The sequence below is a fragment of the Colletotrichum destructivum genome, chromosome 7 (assembly GCF_034447905.1).
Source record: "Colletotrichum destructivum chromosome 7, complete sequence".
NCBI lineage: Eukaryota > Fungi > Ascomycota > Sordariomycetes > Glomerellales > Glomerellaceae > Colletotrichum > Colletotrichum destructivum.
The window spans coordinates 2675550-2696850 of record NC_085902.1 but is presented as its reverse complement, the minus strand read 5'-3'; the positions used below and the strand labels follow the sequence as shown (position 1 = coordinate 2696850).

At 54.1% G+C, this 21301-nt stretch overlaps 8 protein-coding genes across 8 annotated transcripts; 3 read left to right on the top strand and 5 right to left on the bottom strand.

The window, feature by feature from the left end:
* The first annotated feature begins 150 nt into the window (after positions 1 to 150).
* On the top strand, positions 151 to 607 carry CDEST_11358 (uncharacterized protein). The gene has a single exon (XM_062927514.1). It carries the CDS (start codon positions 318 to 320, stop codon positions 516 to 518), a length of 201 nt encoding a protein of 66 aa, XP_062783565.1. The 5' UTR covers positions 151 to 317; the 3' UTR covers positions 519 to 607.
* Positions 608 to 1052: 445 nt separating this feature from the next.
* Positions 1053 to 2817, bottom strand: CDEST_11357 (Putative peptidase M43, pregnancy-associated plasma-A). The gene is made up of 3 exons (XM_062927513.1): positions 2515 to 2817; positions 1879 to 2423; positions 1053 to 1822 (listed from the first exon to the last, which is right to left on the bottom strand). Exons 1-3 carry the CDS (start codon positions 2776 to 2778, stop codon positions 1750 to 1752), a joined length of 882 nt encoding a protein of 293 aa, XP_062783564.1. The 5' UTR covers positions 2779 to 2817; the 3' UTR covers positions 1053 to 1749.
* Positions 2818 to 6184: 3367 nt separating this feature from the next.
* On the top strand, positions 6185 to 10133 carry CDEST_11355 (Putative RGS domain superfamily, RGS, subdomain 2 protein). Its single transcript, XM_062927511.1, has 4 exons — positions 6185 to 7087; positions 7171 to 7252; positions 7309 to 7490; positions 7558 to 10133. Exons 1-4 carry the CDS (start codon positions 6838 to 6840, stop codon positions 8412 to 8414), a joined length of 1371 nt encoding a protein of 456 aa, XP_062783562.1. The 5' UTR covers positions 6185 to 6837; the 3' UTR covers positions 8415 to 10133.
* Positions 8861 to 9070, bottom strand: CDEST_11356 (uncharacterized protein; the record flags this gene model as incomplete). Its single annotated transcript, XM_062927512.1, has 1 exon — positions 8861 to 9070. The coding sequence occupies one exon, from the start codon at positions 9068 to 9070 to the stop codon at positions 8861 to 8863; it is 210 nt and encodes a 69-aa protein (XP_062783563.1).
* Positions 10134 to 12514: 2381 nt separating the features above from the next.
* CDEST_11354 (uncharacterized protein) lies at positions 12515 to 14230 on the top strand (the record flags this gene model as incomplete). The annotated part of the gene is made up of 3 exons (XM_062927510.1): positions 12515 to 12737; positions 12792 to 12945; positions 13021 to 14230. 3 exons carry the CDS (start codon positions 12515 to 12517, stop codon positions 13814 to 13816), a joined length of 1173 nt encoding a protein of 390 aa, XP_062783561.1. The 3' UTR covers positions 13817 to 14230.
* Positions 14231 to 14234: 4 nt separating this feature from the next.
* On the bottom strand, positions 14235 to 14924 carry CDEST_11353 (uncharacterized protein; the record flags this gene model as incomplete). The annotated part of the gene is made up of 1 exon (XM_062927509.1): positions 14235 to 14924. The coding sequence occupies one exon, from the start codon at positions 14922 to 14924 to the stop codon at positions 14235 to 14237; it is 690 nt and encodes a 229-aa protein (XP_062783560.1).
* A 641-nt stretch (positions 14925 to 15565) lies between these two features.
* On the bottom strand, positions 15566 to 17522 carry CDEST_11352 (Putative major facilitator superfamily, MFS transporter superfamily). The gene is made up of 3 exons (XM_062927508.1): positions 17069 to 17522; positions 16399 to 16973; positions 15566 to 16340 (listed from the first exon to the last, which is right to left on the bottom strand). Exons 1-3 carry the CDS (start codon positions 17456 to 17458, stop codon positions 15911 to 15913), a joined length of 1395 nt encoding a protein of 464 aa, XP_062783559.1. The 5' UTR covers positions 17459 to 17522; the 3' UTR covers positions 15566 to 15910.
* Positions 17523 to 18166: 644 nt separating this feature from the next.
* CDEST_11351 (uncharacterized protein) lies at positions 18167 to 19005 on the bottom strand (the record flags this gene model as incomplete). The annotated part of the gene is made up of 2 exons (XM_062927507.1): positions 18167 to 18847; positions 18910 to 19005. 2 exons carry the CDS (start codon positions 19003 to 19005, stop codon positions 18167 to 18169), a joined length of 777 nt encoding a protein of 258 aa, XP_062783558.1.
* Positions 19006 to 21301: the final 2296 nt, after the last annotated feature.

Below are 21301 nucleotides of genomic sequence, written 5' to 3'. Positions count from 1 at the left end.
GCCTCAAGTGAATTGTTCGTATTTCTATGTTGTAAATACATATGTGCATATGGAATGACGCCACGTTTGAAGCCAGTCGATGATTCGCGAGGACTTGCTACTCACAAATTTGTGTCCTGGATTTTCTTTCTCGCAGGCAGTCACCATAAATTGGCACAGAGCTTCCAGCGGTGACTTTTCCGTCTTGCCGGCCGGTTTCGGCGGTCGGTGATCCACCGCCCCCGAGTTCCGGGCCGTGCCGGCTCAGGATCCCAAGAGAGTCGGAACGCGTGCCGGTTCGGCGATAAGATAAGAAAGATCGGACAGCGCCGTTGGTCATGGATTCACTTTGGTCGATGCCATGCTTCCAGTCGCTTTGGGGGCGACATCAACAGCAGTGTAGAGAAAATGTGCCACATTGTGTCTTCATAGGGCGTCCCCAGCAACAAGTTTGCTATCTTAAAAGATGTCGCCCACCTGTCGCTTCTCTCCCTTACCGGAACATAGGTAGGTCTCCAGCGTGTCTTCAATTTGAGTAACATCTGTGCCTCTTCTCGTGAGCACATGTCCTAATGACTCGTCCTCCTCAGAGACCTTTTGCTTTAGTTTAGTTTCAATTTACTCCTCTTCATCGTTACAAACGCCGTCTACACTACAACCCCCGATGTTTGATCTTCATCTCGTCCGGTAAAGGTATGATTAATGTGAGTATTTTGCTTCAATGAAGCGAGTTCAGGGATTGGTAACGTCAAAAAAGACACCCCGCGAAAGTACATACTTGTCAAGGAGGGGCGGTCCCTGGTTTTCAAATCATCGTCTTGCTGCACTGCTATCCACAGCCTCGAAAGCAGTGAGGTAAAATCATCTTCGGCCTCAAATGTGCGATTGATATCGGCACCAAGTGGAACAGCGTCAAGAAGGGCTATTTGGCGTGAAGGATATAACCCGTGTTCAACAGTACCGGAACCCACGTGGCCACGACGAAATACTGTCCGAGTTCCCCTGGTGTTACTGATACTTGTTCCTTGTCGAACCTAGCATGAATATATGCACGATCAAACCCTCCACTCCCCGAACGGCTTGACACAATCTCCACTGGAATGCCTCATGGATTTACTAACATAACCTCTGTCAACTTCCTCACTGGAAAAACAAACATAGGCATGCAAAGACCCCAGTACACCGTCGACAAAATGATTATTAACCCCAAGCCCTTGGCTTCGGCGGCCGCCTGACACAGCAGTCCGCAAAGTTCCATCTCTTTTCCGGGCAGCATCTGCCTCAGCATGTACATGGCAAGGCTCAGCATGTAAATAAGCGCGAAGGCCGCCTGAATGGTCAACTTCTGCTTGGATGGAGAAACCGGGATTATAGCTGCTCATGGCTCCGGGTTGGCATAATCGATGCGAATTTTTCTTGCGGAATCCCACTGGCAGCTACTAAGGGCGTCAATATGCCCGGAAAGATGAAATTGGAAGGATTGCAGGTTCTTATGCCCTAGGATACTGGGCAATGTTGGTCTCGTTGGGGGAGAGCTTATGGTCTAGTGATGACCCCTGTTCCCGTCTCTGTACCCCTGGAATAACGACGCGCCATTTCTGTTCTCCTTTTTGTCGATGAGGTCGGTCCCATTCCGCTCCTACCAGGGATTGACCTCTCGCGATAGGGTTGTCAAGACGAGTGAAGGGCTCTAGGCAGCACAACTGGGTGGTGCGGGATAGTGAGGGAGACTAATCTACATTTAGAGAGCTTGGAAGGTGGGAAGCGTTTTCATCTCCCCCGTCTTAACGTGTTGAAAGAACGGTACATTCGCTCCTCCTGAAGAGGCGTAAACTCGGAAATACTGCCTCCTCGTTAGTAAGACTGCAAGTAGCCCACCACCACATCCTTTCAACTTACCATGCGTGTTTCGTGTAGTCCATATAGTTGTGGATCGGATCCAGCCCAGGGTGATCAGGACACGAATCCTGAGTCTCCGGGCACCCGACCGTAGCGACAATGGTCGCGGGCGTATCGTCGATTAGATCCCCCTCGCCGTAGCAGTCGAATCCGTCAAAGACGTGGAATAACCCAAACCAGTGCCCGACCTCGTGCGTCGCCGTCTTGCCCTGGTTGTCCTCCGGGTCCCAGGGGACGCCGGGCCCGCCGGGCATGGTGCCGACGCTGACGTGGCAGCCGTCGTAGGTATACCACGAGGTGCCGTTGATGCCCGTATTCCAGGGGTCCTCGACGGGGAAGCTGCCGACGCCGGTGGCGGAGTTGGGGTTCGTCATGAGGCCCGTCTCGAAGTAGATGTTGAGCTCGTCGTAGGCGCCCTGGCGGAGGGCCTCGGCCTTCTCTTTGATGCGGGCCTGGCGCGTCCAGGCGTCGTTGACGGTGTGGGTGAGGTTCTTGACTACGAATTGGATGTTGTGCGGGGCGAAGGTCTCGTTGAGGACTCTCATCTGCTCGGCGGTCAGTGTCGCGCACGCGAACCCACTGGGTTGTATTACACCCCCTTGGAGACTGTGGTATTGGCCGTGGGCTGGGATGTACCTGGTCATTGATCATCGTGTTCGTTACAAATCCCCGATGCGCCTCATCCTCGACGACGTGCAGGTACGTCGTGATGAGCAGTCCCTCCTCGCGCTTGCTGAGAAACCCAGCCGAGATGCCTTCGGCGCGTTGCGCGGCGCGCAAAGCCACAGCGGCTTTGTAAGCTTCGGGGGCCGGTTCCTCGCTGCCGCACTTCTCCTGCGCGGTCGCCAGCGACACCATCGCCAGCCCTGCGGTACCAGAAACTAATGGGTTGAGTCTCATGATGTTGCAGCCGACGTTGAGATCCAAAGAGGACCGATGTTACTGGTGAGCGCCGCATGGCAGCTTAAATGCCCAATGACACCCGGTTCGTGATGTTGAATCGGGAAGGTGTCTGCCGCGATGGAGTTCATCATGCTCCATCAGGCCAAGGAATCGACGGGCCAAGCCCTTCCCAGAAGGGCCGTCGGTCACCGCCAAGTAATCAAAATACGGGGAAATACGACGTCGTAAAGAGCAACCGCCGAAACGGTCTCCGATCTTTTTGTGATCTCGTGATTGAGATCATAGTGCACGCGATTGTAGGGGCCGAACCCCACTGGCAGCATCCCGCCCGATTTGGCCCGCACGGAAGATTGGGAGTGGGATCACAGTCTGCCGTGCCGGGTCCAGGAGCAGACACCAACCGGTACGGCTAGCCGGACTAATCGGGGCAGACAGTTCTAGAATGCGGAGACTGACATGGGCACGAAATGACATGGTGAATAGGAAAGCAGAAGTCATGAGATACAACATAGCTATGTTTCTGGAATGTGCCGTCAGAAGCAATGTTGTTCTATCGCTTCTCCCTGATGACGGCTGCCATTGTATTCACACTGGTGGATCCATTCAAGAATCGATGCCAAGACATGCTTTCCCCGTCGACCCTTCCTTCCATTGTCCCATGGCCAGTATTCCATTGGAAATGGGCTGGGGTCTAGAGCTGTATTGTCTTTTGAGCGCGGTTTGATTTTAGGCTAGAGGGTTCAATGTCACAACAGCTGACCCGATCTTCGGGTTTGAGCTCACTGTCCAGACGGACGCATGCGGTCTTTCAGACTCCTAGGGATGTCATCAATCAAAATGGATTCGTGCTCATCACACAAGTTCCGGACAGAAAGAGAGGCGGAACCATCGATCGCGATCTCGGGATAGCCAATATAAAGGACCCGTTGTCAAGATGGTAATCCCGGTCTCGATGGCTTGGAGATCCGGGGTGTCTTGCTTGCGCGCTTGCATCGACGGTGGCTTACGAGACACCAACCAAGGCCGAAGAGGGAAACTTTCCACCGATGTTAGGCTCGGGGCTCCAGCCACCCCCGAGGACTTGTCCAACCCCAGAGGCTACGTGAGGGATGAAGGAGTGGATGACATGCCGGCGTCGGTGGCTGTTTGCGTCGCAGTGATTACAATATCCCGATGACGGAAACAAGCAAGTGTCTCTCGAAACGCCGCCAGGCGGACGCCATCCCGCATGCAGCGACGACTGACAGATGAATTACCGGATGGATTCGGCAAAGCATCCGGGCTTCAACTTCAGCCACCGTAGAAAGAAAAGGGCCCAAAAGGCACAGAGAATCTCCGTAATTTGAAGAATTCGGGTCAGTTTGGCAGCGCCCATTCCGCGGCATTCTATCCCACCGCCACCGCCGGCGCCGTCAACCGCTGATACGAGAAGACGGTTGATTCGGGTTGCCAGAAGTGCACTAGCCTGACTTGGTAGCACAACGGGAGACTGGAAGAGCCAAGGCGTCGCAGCGCCGTTTGCTCGCGCAAAGTGTCGAGTGACAGAGCGGTCACCGCGACGCGTATGCAGACATATGAGCCGGTGCACCCGGATCGGCGACATGCCGATGGCCGGGTCGCCATGAATAAAGCGGGAGGGTTCGAGCTAGATTGACACTCGGGCCTTTGTTGGTCTCCAACGCCGCCTGTACGTTGGAAGTGAGAGGCTAGCAGCCGGAAGTGGTGTCATTCCTCAGGCGAGGTGCCTGGACTAGGTCGCTGGTAGTGAGCGAGCGGGCGAGTGGGCCAGTCAGTGGGTAGTAGGAGAGTGTAACTAGGTGAGTCAGTGTAGGACACTGACATAGAACGATAGGCAAAAACCACTGATCAGGCTTGCTGCCAGTTAATATTGTGGGAGGAAAGAGCAAACAGTTGGCCCCAGCTCAGCTCGGCGCAATCGATAATTTGTGTCTTGCTCGTACGATAGCTGCATGTCTCAGGCCGGAGCTAATCTCTGTTTGCTCTGATCGGCGGAGCAACAAACATTTTTTGCAGCTTGCTCGGGCCAGGTGGGAGAAGGGAGGGAAGAGTACCCATGGGATGGACGGTGGACGGTGACAGCGACTGTGAAGGTGGCGGACAGATGGCGTTGGGGCCAGTCCAGTGAACTGGATGCCTGATTCGAGCAGCTAATGTGAGCAACGAGCCGCGCTTGGCCAATGACAGGTCATGGTGCGGAGTGTTGTTGGTACCTAGGATGTGCTGTGCGAATGATTGTGATTGACCCTCTTCCCCCTCTCTTTTTGCGAGAAAGAGAATGCGAATGCACGCACAAACATGGACAGTTGCATTTGCAGCTGCAACCGCAGTTGTCAGTTGAAGGGTGCGCGCTTGGACACGGCAGAGGGCATCTCGATGCAGTTGATGCATGACAGGACAAAGACGCGGACGTAGACATGGACCTATGTTTGTGTAAGTTATGCAAGATATGCAGGCCAAGTGCGTGTCCCGTCATTTATGCAATCAGATTGCCCCTTCGGATACAAGCTGAAAGCCTGTTTAAAAATAAAGGAAAACAAAACAAAAAGGCTAAGTCGGCGGCGGGGCGGGCCCTTGCGCAGGTTCATCCCCAAATCTCCTCCTCGCCTTCCGCTTCCGCTTCCACCGCCTCCGCATCCCTGCGTCCATCCGCCATTTGCGTCTTCTTCCCACGTGTTGACTTTGATAGCGTCTCTCCACATCACGGCACCGCATCTAGCCCCAGGACAGCTCCTCAGTTTTCCTAAGTGCAGTCCTTTGCTGGAACCCGCGGCCGAAGCAGCACACTAAAGGGATTAATCATCAGGCCCGATCTGTCAAACACACTGCCCGCTGGTTCCCCAATCCAGCAGGATGGGCCTCGCGGCTTCTTCGTCATCAGTATCGTCGTTTTGGAAGAGTTGCGAGTCGTCAGCCGGATCAAACGTGCCTAGAAAGATGGCGGAAACAGACTCAATCACGAATGGAACCCAATATCTTGTCCCGCTCATCTACCCAGCCTTTGACCATGACCAGAACTCACCCATCTTCGGCTGAGTCTCGAACTCAGAACTTCGGGCCGGCAAAGCTCGACGTGACCTATTACGTGCAGCCGATTGGGGGCCTTCTTTGTTTGTCGTCGAGGAGGCGAGAGCGCGAGACAAACAAGATTCTGATCGGCCCAGTCGCTCCCCTTCCCCTCCCCCCAGACACGGACAAAAGCAGAACGCGATGAACAAGACGTCGCGACAGAGGAACCAAACGCTGCGGCTGGCCTGTCTCGCCACATCCGCATCCGCATCCGATGCTTGGCCCGAGGATCACGCCCCACCCCCCCCTTCAAATTGGCCTTCGTTGGCGTGCGTCTTTCTTCGTCTGAAAATCCAGTCTACTTGCCCATGATACATCGACGCCGGCTGCGAATTTCATCCACAAGTGCAGTCATTCTTCAGCCCAACGCGGCGTAGTGCGAGACACCGACTGCCGAGCTAGAGAAAGGTGCCTTTGAAAAACGCCGCTTTGACTTGTCTCTCTGGATTCTGGATCCGGTTGGTTTGCCGCTCCGTCCGAACCCCTCTCCACCTCGAGGATCCCATGTTTGGACACAATAGCGCAAACTTGCTCTCTGCGAAGAGCCATGGCGTTTCCCTCCCTTCGGCATGTCATTCGTCGACCGTCATGAGACATGGCTGATGAACGAACAGATTGGGGCTTTCTGCGGAGGACTCGGACGGGTCTAACCAGGATCCACCAAATCCATCATCCCGTTCGAGGTTGCTCCTTCACTCGACTTGGAGCCGTGGAGCTAGCACTCGGCCTCGTCAAGGGGTGAGGGTCGTTCACACGGACAATCCTGCGGCCCCGGGTCCAGCCTCATCTGCTGCATCGAGCGCCGCCGCGGCACATGCAAACAGGGGGCGCTAAGTAGACTGGCACTTGATATATGACTGGGACGAACGTTCCTGACAAGACCTGCATCGTCACTGTCTTGCTCGCTCTTTTTTTTCCACACAAGTTGCACACCAGAGGCTGTAACTCCAACACGAAGTTCTGCTTGACATGGACGTAATCAAAGAAAGAAATACGAGAAGGGAGGAGGATGATACCGAAAGTCAAACGACCAAGCCGTCCAAGTTCACCCTCCACTTCCCCGAGTGGTTGATCTGGTACAAGAAGCCCGAGTATCGGGATTTCAAAGAGTATGCTGCCGCTATCAGGTCTGGAAGCAGGCCCTTGAGCAGGGACGGACGAGACAAGAGTCCCATCCCGGCACGGTTGAGTTTGGAAAAGGTTCTCGCGAACGAGACATGTAAGTGCACCCAAGAAAGAACACCACGCTCGAGTAACTCCCATCTTGCTACGACGAACGAAACTGACACTCTGGACCATTAGGCTCTCCCATGTCACTGTATGACTTTTACATGTATCTCAAGTACATCGAGTTCTCCCCTGAGAACCTCGAGTTTTTCGTTTGGTGAGTTGCCTTGCACCTTGATTCCAAACCCAACCAAAGCTGATGGTGGGACCCAGGTTCCGCAACTACCAAGCGTCATACGCAAAGACAGGAAGCCTCAATAACTTCTCCCTCGGCGAGAAGGAAGTCGAGAAGTCAACCTCATCTAGGAATAGCTTGACGGACAGCGCCATCGACACAGCCGCCCTTAAGCTCCCATCTATCCAAATGTCCGAGTTCGAATGTGATCCCGATGCAGGTAAGCCGCCCGCCACATTGACATTGATCACCTTGCCGTTGATAACACGAACTAACAATTTTGCAAGCCGACGAGACCATGAACAACATCGTGCACCTCATCGCCCCGGAATCCGCCTGCCAGCCCAACAGTAGAGTCGGTCCGACCGGTCGCGACCGCATCAGGTCATGGGCCAACGCCTGCGCGAAGCCCGTCTGCTCCAACAGCGCCCCCAACGTCATCCCGGCCCGCATTGCCCCGAATTCCGCATACCGCGCCGAGCTCAATGCCGTCGTCAAGAACTTTCTCCTGCCCGGGTCGGAGAAGGAGCTCAACATCCCGCCCGCGCTGCGCGACCAGGCCCTCCTCGACCTCCAGCACTCGTCCGACCCGGCCCACCTCAAGCCCATCGCCGACCACGTCTACGGCCTGCTCAAGAACTGCTCGCATCGCAACTTCGTGAGACTCGGCGTCTCCAACGGCACCTTTGAGACGCTTTGCATGGCCACCAGCATGGGTATCGTCCTCACCATCGCCGGCTTCCTCTGCGTCCTCCTCCGTGCTTTCGTGCCGTTCATGGGCGCCCACAGCCGATGGAACGCCTTCGCACCCTGGCCCCTCTGGTTCGTCGGCATGTCCCTCATCCTGTCGGGCCTGCGCGGTAGCTGCTTCTTCCTGCTCCTCTTCACGAGGCGCCAGCCCCTTCCCTGGGAGCGCTTCGACGACAGCGCCTCGCTCCTGTCGCAGCGCACGGGGCTCATGAAGTTCCTCTCGCGGATGATGATCTTTGACCGCAAGATCCGGGTCAAGGACGTCCACCTCCGGCGGCTGCAGCACAAGATCGTGCTTCAGGCCATGGTCGGAGGCGCCGTCTTTTCGAGCTTGAGCGTGTTGCTGTTCGTGCTGCTGCCGGTCTGGTCACAGACGACAAAGTTGGGCATCTGAGGGGGCGGAAGGCGCGGTTCTTGACAGTTAAAAAGTGCTGCTGGAGTTCTATGTGGAAGGTTCCTAATAACGGTAATGGTTATCCAGCGCTTGATATCCCGGGGCGGCCAAAATCGGACTATTGTCTCTTCATCTCGTCAATCAAAAGATTAGTCAGTTCATCAAAATTTCATTGCTTAGCCTCGAAGACAAGCTGGTGAAAGGATACACTTGACATGATCGTCTCATATCCCGGCCGATAGTTGACGACTCCAACTTGGTGTTGCTTCCGGGTTCCAAGTCAAAGACTTGGGCGACACACAAGTTTGTATTTAGCGAAAGGGATCCCCTTTTCATGTTCACCGACAGCTATCAAGCCCCAAGATCACCGAAATGATTACAACTGCTCTCATTCCCGAGTTTGACTTCCGGTTTGTCTCCCGGTTTCTACCTTCTGTACCCCATTCTTAGAAGCCGCACAATATTTCCGTCGGAACGAGGTCCTTCTCCTCTTTCCGCTGACGATCATTGTAGTCAGTGACAATGCTATGCCAAGCCTCGCGGCGCTGATATTTGCATTCCATGGTGGCCGTCCTGAGGCCATTTGGCTCCGACCGCAAAATCTCCTTCTCTCGCTCCGGCTGCCTGACGCGCTTCGAAAGTTTCAGGTCATCCATGGTGAGAGGATCCTTGACCTGCAAAGTGAGTCTTTGGAAGCTTATGTTTCAGGAAAGCGTCCAGCTGCTCGTCTTAGATCCCCTAACTTTCGTTCGTATTCGGCGTAGACAGAGAGTATGTGCCTCGCGGTGGCGAGAGCTATAGGAATGGGTACAATACCGGCGCCAAAAGCAGCCGAGCCGCTTTCGAGAAGAAGCAGAAGACGAGGGTTTCCCTCTGTGGCAAGCTCAATCCAGCGGTCGACGAGGCCCCAGAGCCTGGTATATGTTGGAATGATTTTCCTCGGGGGTTGGAAGACTGTTGGATTTTGAGAAGGTTGATACGAGCCTTATCGCAGACAATTATCCCGTAGGAGAGGTCATGCTTGCCATTGACCTCGTGAAGAGAGGCCCAGGCTGGGTCGGTGAAAACGAGACGTTAGAGAATCCCCTTGTACAGCTTGGGGGTTAGGACTTAAGCGCAGACGACTTTGCCGGTAATTTGTCCCAGGGAAGGACCGCACTTGAACTCGGCCAGCACAGCTTCGTAGACGTCGCCCAGACTCTCGGCGACGCAATCATGGTCGTTAAGAAACTCGTAAGAACGGTTGAAGGCCGGCGTTGTCTAGTGATAAGGGTTGACGCGGAGGGGCCTTCACTACTGCTTGTGATTCAGTCCCAGGATGGTATCCCGGAGAGTGAAAACCGGCCGGTTCGGGTTTTGTTGTTATGATTTTGCGGTTGTTTTCTCGTTCCCGAGGGTCGCCGGGTCCGATCCAGGAGTGATTGCAGTGTCGACAACCATGTCTCTCTGATTTGCAAGATTAAGCCGAATCCAATGTATTGATGAGATTCCGGCACTTCCAAGCTAAGGCCGGCAAGTTATTGTGACATTGGAATCATTACGGAGCGGCTGGATGGCTTGCAGAAGGGATGATCTTCGCAGTGGAATGATGGCATCGACTCACCCGTTCTCTCCATACGGCCTCTTTCTCCTGAACCCAACTGTGAGTCACCGACCCCTTTGGCCCAACCTTGAAGTCCAACCTTGAAGTCCAAACCATCCCATCAGCGTAGACATCTCCCAACGAACCCTTTGAGCCGAGCGCGGAATCACGACGGAGCGTGATCGATAGGCCGGAAATTAAAATAAGTTTTTCCTTTTGTTAGCCCCACGCGAAAGGTCACGGGTCGGCTAAGCAGGTGCGGTGGCAAGGAAAACCCGAAGAGAAAAAAAAAGTACCCGACTCCTTCTCTTCAACTTCACTCCTTAGAAGGATGACACGAGTGTCAACACATGAAGAGGAGCTGAAAACTGCAAGGCGGATAGCAAAGAAGAGGAGATGGAGGATGGAGATGGAGGATGCAGATGGAGGATAGAGATGGAGGACGAAGAATGGAGGTTGATGGAGTTTAGGTAGTCCTACAAATCATTTGTGCTTTCCGTTCGTTGATTTTCCGATCTTGGGCTTCAACTTCCCTCGAGACTGCGCAAAATCAGACTTGAGCAATTGGAAATGGAAGGAAGGCGTATAGCATGGAAGGTACATGACAACGACCGGTGATGCTCCTTCTGGATCATGCTTCCTGTGCGTCCCATCCCTCGGGGAATGTCCGTTGATGAATGTGGATCTATCGTGACTTGCCCGACGTTAGTCTGCGATCGAAGGACGGAAGCCGTGGTTTCGCCTGCGTCGCCAGACCTCGACGCTGCACAGCAGCTTGGCGGAGATCCTCAAGGCTCCTTCTTCTGCGCAGTTCTTGCTGGGTTGGCACTTAAACGCCTACGGTAGACTGTCTCCCTTTAAGGCTCGTGACTGGCGTCGCCCCTCCCATCGTGGAAAAACAGTCACACTTGCCACTTGCACCAACTCGGGTCAACGACCGAAATAAGGCAGTATGCTCCTCCAAGTGACCACAGCAAGCAGGGGCCACGAGAAAAATTAGCAAGACAACCGTCGAACGCCAGGTCCGTCACCTGTTGCCCGGTCTTCTGCGCATGGACAAGTTTATCTTGCCTGGATGAGGCCGCATTTTAGTCAGACGAGAAGCCTGGTTGCCGGTCCTTCTGAGATGCCTTCCTGCTGTTTACGTTCGCTGGGTTTTAGGGAGGGCGATTGGCCTCTTCCCCTTTTAATCCTTTCTGGGCTCATGTGAGAAGTAATTGAGCTTGGGTATATCTTTCCCCAGTCCAACCAATCGTTCCGACCTCGGCTTTTACACTGCCTCTTCAGTGACATGGCACAAGGGAGCTCTTGCTTCTGTCACTAGAAAGGATGATGAACTGAACTTTCTGATATTAACGATGATAAAGGCATCTAATCGAAGCCTGACGTACCCTCACGAATGTTACAATAGAAAGTTCTCAAGGGAAAGAAACGGCGTTCGGTGCTGACCCGGAACGAGGCACGTGGAATGGGACGCTCTTTGCTCTTCCCAGAACGAGCCCATGGCCACCCAAAATATCTCCTCAAAAAGTCGAGCTCCTTCTAGATGGGTGGATTAAATCGAAGGCTCTCTTCACTCGCTCCCCCTGCACCCTGCTTACCCTGGCCTCCCCTCAGGCATCACTTTCACGAGTTAAGAGCGTCCACACTCGGGTGAGCAATGAGCAGGAGGCAACCGCACTTGACCACTAGAGTGTCTTGCTATTGGGTTACCCACGTCGGGAGTCCTCCGCACATCTGTGTCCACCTTCATTGTATTCCGGCCGAACATGGATCTTATTCGAAGTAGTTCACATGTCCTGTGGTATAATCGATGGACCATCCTGTCTACGTGGCGGGTCGGAATCTATAAGAGGGGCTGCTCGTAGCCAATCCATGACATTGATTCGATGAACTGATGGTTCCTTGCCGACGTTGGATAGCTCTTACCGAGCAAAATAACGATTTGCTTGTCCCCGTCGCCGTCAGACTTTCCTGTCAGCCCCGTCGGCGTCGATGCTAGTCACGCCCAACCTCCGCTTCCGGCCCCCTACCGAGTCTTCTTTGTTTTCGTCCGGGCAAGGATTGCAAGGCTGAGACGCCCCGCGTCTATCATTCGCCCGTTGTTGCCCGAAGCCGTTTACCAGTTTTCAGCTCGGTCCAAAAGGCCGCTCCTTGCGCGGGGAAAGCGCAGCGATGTCTACCGGTGATCTGAGACACTGCGTTGCGGGTCCGAATGCAAACATCTGGCAACCCCATGCTCAATACTTCACTCGATTCGTGATGTTCCTTTGACCTGTGAAATAGACCCTGCCGAGCTTCTATTTAAAATCAATATTACCCGCTCCCTTTGACGACCTCGTGCGCGGCACGAGTTCCTTCGCCAGTACTTATCACGATAGTCTCACAAACCCAGATACCATGCACCTCTGTTCCACCCGTCTTAGCTGGTCTTGAAATCACAGTATTCTATCTCAAGCTGGCATTATTGAGTCCTGGTTTCCACATTGGTCATAGCCACAGCGCCCATCTCGCCACCATGGTATCGATCAAGGGTCTTCTTCCGCTCGCCGGGCTCATTTTTGTGGCCTTCTCCGCCGAGATTGCCCGCTTCGATCCAGGCCTGGCCACCATGACAGCCCTGCCCCGAGATGTCATGGTTAACCCCTTCGAAGCCGAGCCGACGCCGCCCCCACATGGGCGGTTCGCAGTCATGGCCTTGAAGAGACAAATCAGTCCCACCTGCGGGTATTTCGAGACCGGTATGCCTCGGAAACCTGATGGTATCTTTTGTTCCTAACCTCAACCATTGGTAGATGGCTCGCCTTTCGAGTGCGACACGACTCAAACCTGTGTCACCAACGGAGGATACTTCGGCTGCAGACGAGGCTCCATACCCGCCACTGCCTGCAGAGAATACACGGATCCCGTTTGCTCCCAGAGCAGCCAGGGTATCGGTACCGTTTGCTGGTGAGACTTCCAACACCTACCTCCCTTCTGGGCTTAAGTCCTTGGACATGCTCGGCTCACACAAGTTCCCACCAGCAACTTTGACATTGCATATCCCTTCTGTATGACGGGCTTGAAAATCCTGACCCGCGATACTGTATCGACTCTCACCGGCTTCCTCTGCGCGAATAACCGATTCAGGGGTAGCCAGTATATCTTGGAGAACCCCATTGCGACGACCACCAGTACAACCCCTGTACCCACCAGTCCCCCACCGACTGGGCCGTCGGCTATTCCAACTGATACTACTTCTCCGGTGCCATCGGGCCCGCCTGTTGGAGCGATAGTAGGCGGGGTCGTCGGTGGGGTCGCCCTCCTGGGCGCCATCATCACCGCCGTGATCTGGATGCTAGTCCGCAAACGCCAGAAGGACAAAAACAACAACAACAACAACAACAACAACAACAACAACAACAACAACAACGGTAGCCCCGATGAAATGGCACCCAGCGTGAGCCAGAACTCCTACCACAATGGGATGGGATACTCCGGAGCCCCGATGGAAGCACAATTCTCTAGACAGACCACCGGATTCGACGCGTCCAAGGGCAACTACCAATCCACCATCACCCCGGCATGGGACGTGCAAAGCATCCAACACCACCATGGCTACTCCCACCCCGTGCCCGTGCCTTCAATCATGTCGACGAGTACGGCTGGTCCGTATCAGCCGCCCGTCTCGGCGATACCGCAAAGCCCTGAGGCTGCCCCGATGTACAACGCAGTCCACAACGGCCATGCCATGCAGTACACGTCCGAGGTGCCCGCTATCAACAAAGCCGGCACCGGAAACAATGCCTCAGAGCTTCCATCTCCGGATTACAGGCGATGATAAACGACTGAAGGGGTGCTCAAGCGAACAAAGAATTAGGTTGGCCCAGTCCGTCGAGCTGTAAGTTGTTCGTGCTTCAGTAGTATTTAGTCAATGATGTAGCATACTCGCTGGTTTACTGAATTGAGGCTCTGCTGTCCATGAATTATTTGAACCACGCGAAGACTTGCTTTGATCCGTTACTACCTCTGTACTTTGCCGTTGAACAACACGTGGATCTTGAACCTACAATTCCGTCTCAAATGAGTCAATCCATGCATGGTCCCGGTTCATGCGCATGACCCAAGCCAGAATAGCCTGATAGTGGATGAAGTCGACTCTCATTAACGTTGATCTTTAACCTGCTTTATTGTATATCTCCCCTTTCGTTGTAGACAACTTGCTGTCATTCCTCGATCCAAGTTCTTGTTCGTCCATCTCACGCCGCAGTCCCAGGCGACGCTGTGTGACTCCCCTCGCCCTGCTGCCCACCCGATTCGCCTGGGCGCCGTGCCTCGGCGATGGCTCCAAGATTTTTGCGCAACAACGTGATGGCATTCGATGGTGCGAGGTCCCCGTTCTCGTACACGACGTCGAACCCCAAGTCTTCGCGCGTCCGCATACGCGCTGTGGTGGCGATGGTGTTGACTAGCCGCAAAACGTCCCGAACGGGGATGCAGATGGCCTTGACGTTGGTTGGAGGAGAAACGTCCCAGTAGACCCTCTGGACCGAGCCGTCCCCCTCTTCTGCCTCGCTGCCGGGTGACGGCTGCGGAAGGCTCAGGTCAAAGGTGATGAATGACACGGGTAGGACCGCGCCGACGGCCTTACGCCACGCTTTGTCGAGAACCCTGAGGTTGAGGTACTCGTTGCCCGGGGCTGTGGAATACGTGCCGTCGCCGGAGGAGACAGTCATCGAGGTGAGTGCCGAGGAAGGGTTGCGGCAGGCCGCCAACATCGCGGGCTTGGCGAGAGGCTGGAGGAGAACCAGCTTGATGTGTCGTGTTAAGGGTAGCGAAGGTGGTCTGGGGTCCGAAATATCCACGGAGAGGTTGGAGAGCCCGCGTGCGAGGCCAAATTCCTCGATTTGACTGGGGTCCGTTATAAGTGCAGGCTCCTCAGAAGCCATGGCGGAGGACCGGGGTGCTTCGTTTATTGACTGAGTCGGTCGCTGGGTATGTATTCGTGTATTGCGAGTCGAAAAACAAACTCGGAAAGTTGTTGTCTGTGGACGATATTGGCGTTCGTCAAATTCGTCAATGTGAAGACGAAGTTGATGTTGCCACAGCTGACGTTGTTGGGGTACGGGAACAAGACAATCAGACATACAAATCGAGACAACAAAGGTTATTGGCCGGATGGAAGTCGCTGCCTGTTGCCAAGCGGTTGGTGACTCCCCCTCACCAGAGTATTAGGAACATGCTGACGTAATAAAAAAAAACTAGACAGTGCGGTCATGAGTGTGGGAGGTAGCGAAACGCGACTTCCATTAACAAGTATCTCCTCTGTTGCAACTTTACTGTGGAAGCAGCGTAAGTTGGATTGTAGTTAGCGATAATCAGCACCAGCAACAATCTTAGCCAAAGAGTCCGCTTTCGGCCAAGTAGGTCAATAATGCCTGCTTTAGATTACTTGCCTGCCTCAGATGAAGCTATTCACAAGGGAGAAGAGCCACCGCAGCGGCCCCGGCACAAGGGGTCAAAGAAGCAGGAGCTCAAGGCAGGCTAAAAATTACTTCAACCTATTTTAGACACTTAAAATATGCTTCCTGTTTTAATTTCGCTGGCAGTGGTGTGGGCTTGTGGTCGCCTATCTAGGAAGTGCTGATGGAAAGCAGCGGAGTACATCGAAAGAGTTGCGAGTGGGATTCGCTGAATAGGGGAGTATTGGCGCATTGTAGCTCCAGTCTTGGAAGCAAGAGGTTGTTGCCTCAATGGGATTGCATATTGTCTTGACCAATTCTTTTACTCGGCCGGTTAGTCCACCAAAGCTGCGCCAGCTATGGTCCATATCGGTCCAATCTCAAAGTTCCTTGCAAGACCAATGATTTCTCCATGGCCGTTTCTCATATCCATGTCGTTATAGGATGATCTCATTGCAAAGCACTAATCGGCATCAAACCTTTTTCAACTTGAAGCCTCCCGCCTGCACATGCCTCGCCGACGCGAAAACGCCCGCCGACGCCAGGATCGAGAACCCACAAAACAGCTGCAGGCCCAGGTATTCTCCCCCACGCGCGTCGACGATGGCGCTCGCAATTGGGCTGCCTGTGAGCGCGCCGAACGACTGGAACGCGAACGCGGTGCCGGTCCGCGCGCCGATCTCCCTGATGTCGGAGATCTGGGCGATCAAGGTAGGCCCGATGGACGTCAGGCCCGAGGAAAGGAAGCCGAAGACCGCTGTGAAGACGAGGATGCCGGCGTTGTTTTGGATCGGTATCCACAAGGCTAGGCAGGCGATTCCTGTCAACGTGGCGATGATGATCATAATATTGTACCGGCCGATCTTGTCTGCGAAGAGCCCAGGTACGACACGCCCGATGATGCTGTGACTGGAGGTTAGTATGGGTGATCGAGGGAGGAAAAGAAGGCTTGCTGACGTACCCAACGGCGTGCATGATCGGCAGGAGGTAGATGACAAGATTGTCATCCATGCCTTGTGCTTTGGCCTGCAGGATGACAAAGTTATAGGGAAGGAATAGCCCCCAGAACACCAAGAAGAGCCCGAACACAGTCGACATCATTGTCGGTTCCCGGATGCCACGCAAATATTCCCCAAAGTCCACCGGCTTCTTCTGTGGCGTGAGTCGAGACTTGACCGTGAAGCAGGCGACGGTGAGAAGCCCCAGGAACATGAACCCGACGGCGCGCATCGCCCAGGGGAACCCGACGGAGTCGATCAGCCTCGGGATCATGATGGGCAGGATGATGCCGCCAAACGAGGAGCCGGACATCATGATGCCGAAGGCGGTGGCGCGCCTGCGGTGAAACCAGGTCACGAGACACGACATGCTCGCGCTGGTCACGGCGCTGGCGCCGATGGGACAGACGATGCTCTGCGCGAGGAAGAACTGGTAGTACTCGGTTGCCAGGGACACCATCATCATGCCAAAGACGTAGGTCACGGTGCCGAAGACGAGGATCCAGCGTGCGCCGTACTTATCGAAGGCGAAGCCCCACTGATCTCCGAGGTCAGCTCTGGTCGGTCTCTCGAGTCTTGCGGGAACGGGGACTCGTGGGGGTCAAGTGTCAACTGCAACAAGGAACAACGTACCACGATGGGCATAAAGTTCAAGGTCCATTGCATGAAGCTTGTGATCCACGAAATAGTGGACGAGGAATACTGGCGGAGCGCGTGGTTGACGTAGTATGTCTGAAAGACGCCGATGCTGTTGCCGAGGCCGAAGGTGCAGAAGAGGACGCACCACGTGCCGAACAAGACGACCAGCGCCTCTCTACCACCCTCAGGATACTCGTCAGCGTGGATTGCGTTGACGCCAGTGCTAGGGACCGGGGTGGTGGGGACCGGCTCGGGATGACTCTCAAGATCCGTCCGGGGGGGGTTCGGCTCTGGGCTTCTTCCCCTCACTTCGGGTGGGGCCGGGCGTTGGGTTCCTTTAGCGATCTCAGCGCCCGGGCCCAATGTCGTCGTGGCTTTCTCCATTTCGAAACGGCGCGGGGCTTCAGGGCTTTGGGGTTTAGAAACGGGGCATCCTGAAAGCCCGGGAAAATGCAACCCTCGAGCCTGTATGGATCCGGCGGCCGAGTCTTAAATACCCCAAGGCAGAAAGGGAAGTCTGGGGGACCGTGGGGGTAGTTGGAAGGCGAGGTTGTGGGGATCCCGGGGTGATGATCCTCCAGCAAGTTTGTTATTACCTAATTGTTAGGCGAAAAAGGGTAAATGCATTTCCACCATTCATTTCGTCTGCCAATGGTGACATGTTAGCTGCCGGTTTCGCTTCTCGCCTAGGGCAGACGCATCGAGTGCGACGTCTTGAAACATTGACAACAGTCATCCAAGAGTGTGGATGGGATAGATTGAAGATGCTCACAGGCACTCTGAGACGGGAACGTAAGTAATTATTGCGCTTAAGTGGAACCAAATATGCCATCTCGTGTCAGGCGTAGAACAGAACGCCGCTTCAGTGAGGTCGGGATGAGTCAGCAAAGCCCGATCAAAAGCTCCCGACACTTCGCAACGTAACGTAAGTCACTGTTCACAAGCATACGGCACTCCCGCCTAAAGCTGGGAAGGGGCCAGAGGAAAGAAGACCGGTGTAATTCTGGTACTTAATCGTCACATGATGTTCTTCCAATCTGATTAAACCCAAACCCAAAGCCAAAGCCAATTACTTTTCGTTCATTATCCGGGCTATTCGTCAGTCTCCATCACGTCCGAACTCGCCGGCGTAGGCATCCGGCCATGATGCTTCGCGTGCTCGTGTCTCAGATGTGTCTTGCTGATCCTGTGGTTCGCAAGCCATTTCATCTTGTTCTTGAAGCGCAGGATGTCCGTCACGGAAGACCTGTCCTTAGACAAGGCAATCCAGCGGTCGACTGTCCTCAGCAGTCGTCCGTACTGCCGGTCGACCGAGGGCGACGCCGTCAGGGTCCCAGCGTTGCTCAGATACCGCGCCCGCGACTCCGAGTAAGTGTTGACCAGGTCGTAGATGTTCTTGCAGGAGACCTGCGAACGCCAGGTCACGTTCCGGTCGGCGAGGACGTGCTGGACTTTCTGCCACATCTTGGGCTTCGTCGGCTTCATGCCCTCATTGGCGTAAAGAACTCCGACGGCGGCACAGAACATAGCCTCGACCTGAAGCGAGACATAGTTTCGCATATGCTCGGGGGCCATCGCAAGGCCGGGGCAGCCAGGTTTAAGTAGGTCTCGGTTGGTGCGCAGGACAACGACAAAGCCCTTATTCTTGTTGTGTATGATGATGTCGGGGAGGCTGAAGCCGGGATACTTAAGGTAAGGCTGGACTCGGAGGATCTCGGAGCTCGGGGGACCTGAAGACTCATCGGGAGTCACGGGCGAGCAGGTTTCCGATCGCTAAGGCGGATGTCAGTGACAGTCGAGCTTGAGGTGAACGAGATTCTCTCAACGCCACTCACCGCAGGGCTGGGGCGGAAAGGCAGCGAAAACTGTCGCCCAAACGAAGGAGTCGAAGCCCCCGAGTTATCACTCGAGAGGTAGAGAGATGAGCTCATCTGCGAAGAAAAGAAATTAAGATTTAGAGGATGCCGGTAGAGGTTTAGTTGGATGGCTCACCTTCCATGAAGCTGGGCGAGAGAGATTTCAGACCGGAAAAGACAGCTTTGAACAAAAATTAAGAGCTTGTAGGAGTTGCAGAATACCACCAAGAAGCATGAGAAGCAAGAAAAAAAATGAGATAGTACGTCGGTTCGGCCTAGAACGAAAGGCGGCTCGGTGAGTTGAGTTGATAGGTTGGTGAGTGAACGGGCAAGCACGGGCCTACAATAATGAATCTCGACCTAGCTCTCACCAAGATCTCGTGCCTTCCTCAGACAGTTAACATCGTTGCCCTTTGAAAGCGACAAAAACTGACAAGCCACTACTCTTGATAATTTAGAACATAAAGGAAGTGGTGTCTTGGATGTATCATCAAACTACGAGTTCAAAATGGGTACATTCGTTCATGATGAAATACCGTCCACGACAACCTCACTTCACGCTACGCCGTGATGGCATGGACAGGATGACGGAGAATCTCACAGAAATATAGGATTTTCTAAGCTGGATTCTTGAGAAGTGTCATGATCCAAGTTCTGTCTGCGGCGTTTTGTTAAGCCCAGTTGGAAGCTCGTCTTCAACTTCCCAGTCCTGTACATGAGCAATGCCTCACGTGCCTACACTGTCACCGCGGACATGCGAGAACGAGAGGAAAGCTTCTTCAGCAACCAGCCAAGAAGTTTCGCACCCTTAACCTGCAACTTCGGGGCAGTGAATGATAGGTTTTCCTCAACGCGCAGTGTTCTTGAGGTTAACCTGGAGCTAACCTTCGCAACGCCGGGCTCATGATAGGGGGCCCAAGTAGATGTGTTTACACTCAACAGTTGCGCCCTATACCGAAGCTACATCGACCAAAAACCCCAGGATAAAGCAGGTTTCTACTGCACTGCGTCTTTTGATCCAGATTGTAGACGCTCCTTGATCCGGATTCATCTTGGCAATTCCCGAGAACGGGTACGGAAAAGGCTGGTTGTTTTCCTTGATGTGTCAGTGGGGGTTGGTCTCGAGCATACTCGGTCGCTGAGACGAGGGCCGAAAGACGCGCCCGCGCCAAGACAACTCCAGATCTTGAGTCTCGAGTAATATTGATAATCCTGTGTGGTTGTCAGCCTCACATTCCACCTGACATGACTCCGGGTCCCGGTTCGCGCCGACCGACGTGCCCCAGTCTCGGTACGCGCGGAAGAATTGGAGTTTGCTAATCGCGCGAGGAGGAGCTAGCACTATGTGCCGGCTCGGGGTCCGGAGAAACCAAGGACTGAGATAGAAATTAGTGGGAATCCGATGTCATCGGGGAAACGTGTCTGGCGATTCTTGCTGTTTTGTTCTCCTCTCATCATCTGCCGTCGCTTTGACTCACCGATTCGAAAGTCTTGTTCATCTGAGACAGTGGAGCCAATGTCGGTCGTCCGAAAGCTCGCCACACACCACCGACTGCGCATCCAAAAACGGCCTTGGTCCGCATGGTCGACAAACCGGGTGCAGAATCCATAAGGACCAGTAGACTCAGGACTTCAATACGAGTCATATGTTCCTCGGGGCATTTTCCTCAAGTGCGACCTGCCCGTGGGCGCCCACACTCTTGTTCATGCACCTCCATATCATCCGTTTCGACAACACCCTCGACAACACCCTCTACAACACCCTCAGGAGAGCTGCGAACGGCTCTCCTACGAAAGGGGATGGACCCTGGAAGAACGTTGAATGGAAGGTTCGGGATTTGCAGCGATTGATAGGTGTCTCATGTACCACAGTAATTGAAGCGACTGACGAGGTTACGTTCTTGACTGCTCGATTTGCCTCAGTCATGCCCCCACATATATCCACATTAATGACTTATACTAGCAGGAACTGTGGCATGCCCGAGGAGCAACGGACCTTGCAAGCCCCGCTACTCAATTTCAACCACACTCATTCATGATAAGGGCGTGTCACCTCCTTTGTGCGTCGAGAAGACCACGATGACCGTGATCACATCTATCAGTTTGGAGGGCCCGATTGAGACTAATTACCCCTCCCCGCGATTTCGTTGCAGTGATATTGCTTGTCACCGCTTTGATGGAACATGAGAGTCTCGGAGCAGACGCCGATTATCGATGGCACGGACTTTGCCCACAAAGACTGAAGTTAAGCTTTTTCAAGCTGTCTTCAGTCCAGACACGAGGGCGAACCTTCTTGGCAGCCTCACTCCAAGCATCCACGGAAAGCTGGGGTGGGTGTCGATCCGTTTTGACTTTAAAGTTGCGAATCTGT

Coding starts and splice junctions, on each gene's coding strand:
- CDEST_11355 (XM_062927511.1), top strand. CDS start 6,838: ATGGACGTAATCAAAGAAAGAAATACGAGAAGGGAGGAGGATGATACC. Junction 7,088..7,170: donor GGTTCTCGCGAACGAGACAT/GTAAGTGCACCC, acceptor CTGGACCATTAG/GCTCTCCCATGTCACTGTAT. Junction 7,491..7,557: donor CGAATGTGATCCCGATGCAG/GTAAGCCGCCCG, acceptor CAATTTTGCAAG/CCGACGAGACCATGAACAAC.
- CDEST_11357 (XM_062927513.1), bottom strand. CDS start 2,778: ATGAGACTCAACCCATTAGTTTCTGGTACCGCAGGGCTGGCGATGGTG. Junction 2,424..2,514: donor ACACGATGATCAATGACCAG/GTACATCCCAGC, acceptor ACCGCCGAGCAG/ATGAGAGTCCTCAACGAGAC. Junction 1,823..1,878: donor GACTACACGAAACACGCATG/GTAAGTTGAAAG, acceptor ACGAGGAGGCAG/TATTTCCGAGTTTACGCCTC.
- CDEST_11358 (XM_062927514.1), top strand. CDS start 318: ATGGATTCACTTTGGTCGATGCCATGCTTCCAGTCGCTTTGGGGGCGA.
- CDEST_11352 (XM_062927508.1), bottom strand. CDS start 17,458: ATGGAGAAAGCCACGACGACATTGGGCCCGGGCGCTGAGATCGCTAAA. Junction 16,974..17,068: donor TGAACTTTATGCCCATCGTG/GTACGTTGTTCC, acceptor CTCGGAGATCAG/TGGGGCTTCGCCTTCGATAA. Junction 16,341..16,398: donor CCGATCATGCACGCCGTTGG/GTACGTCAGCAA, acceptor CTCCAGTCACAG/CATCATCGGGCGTGTCGTAC.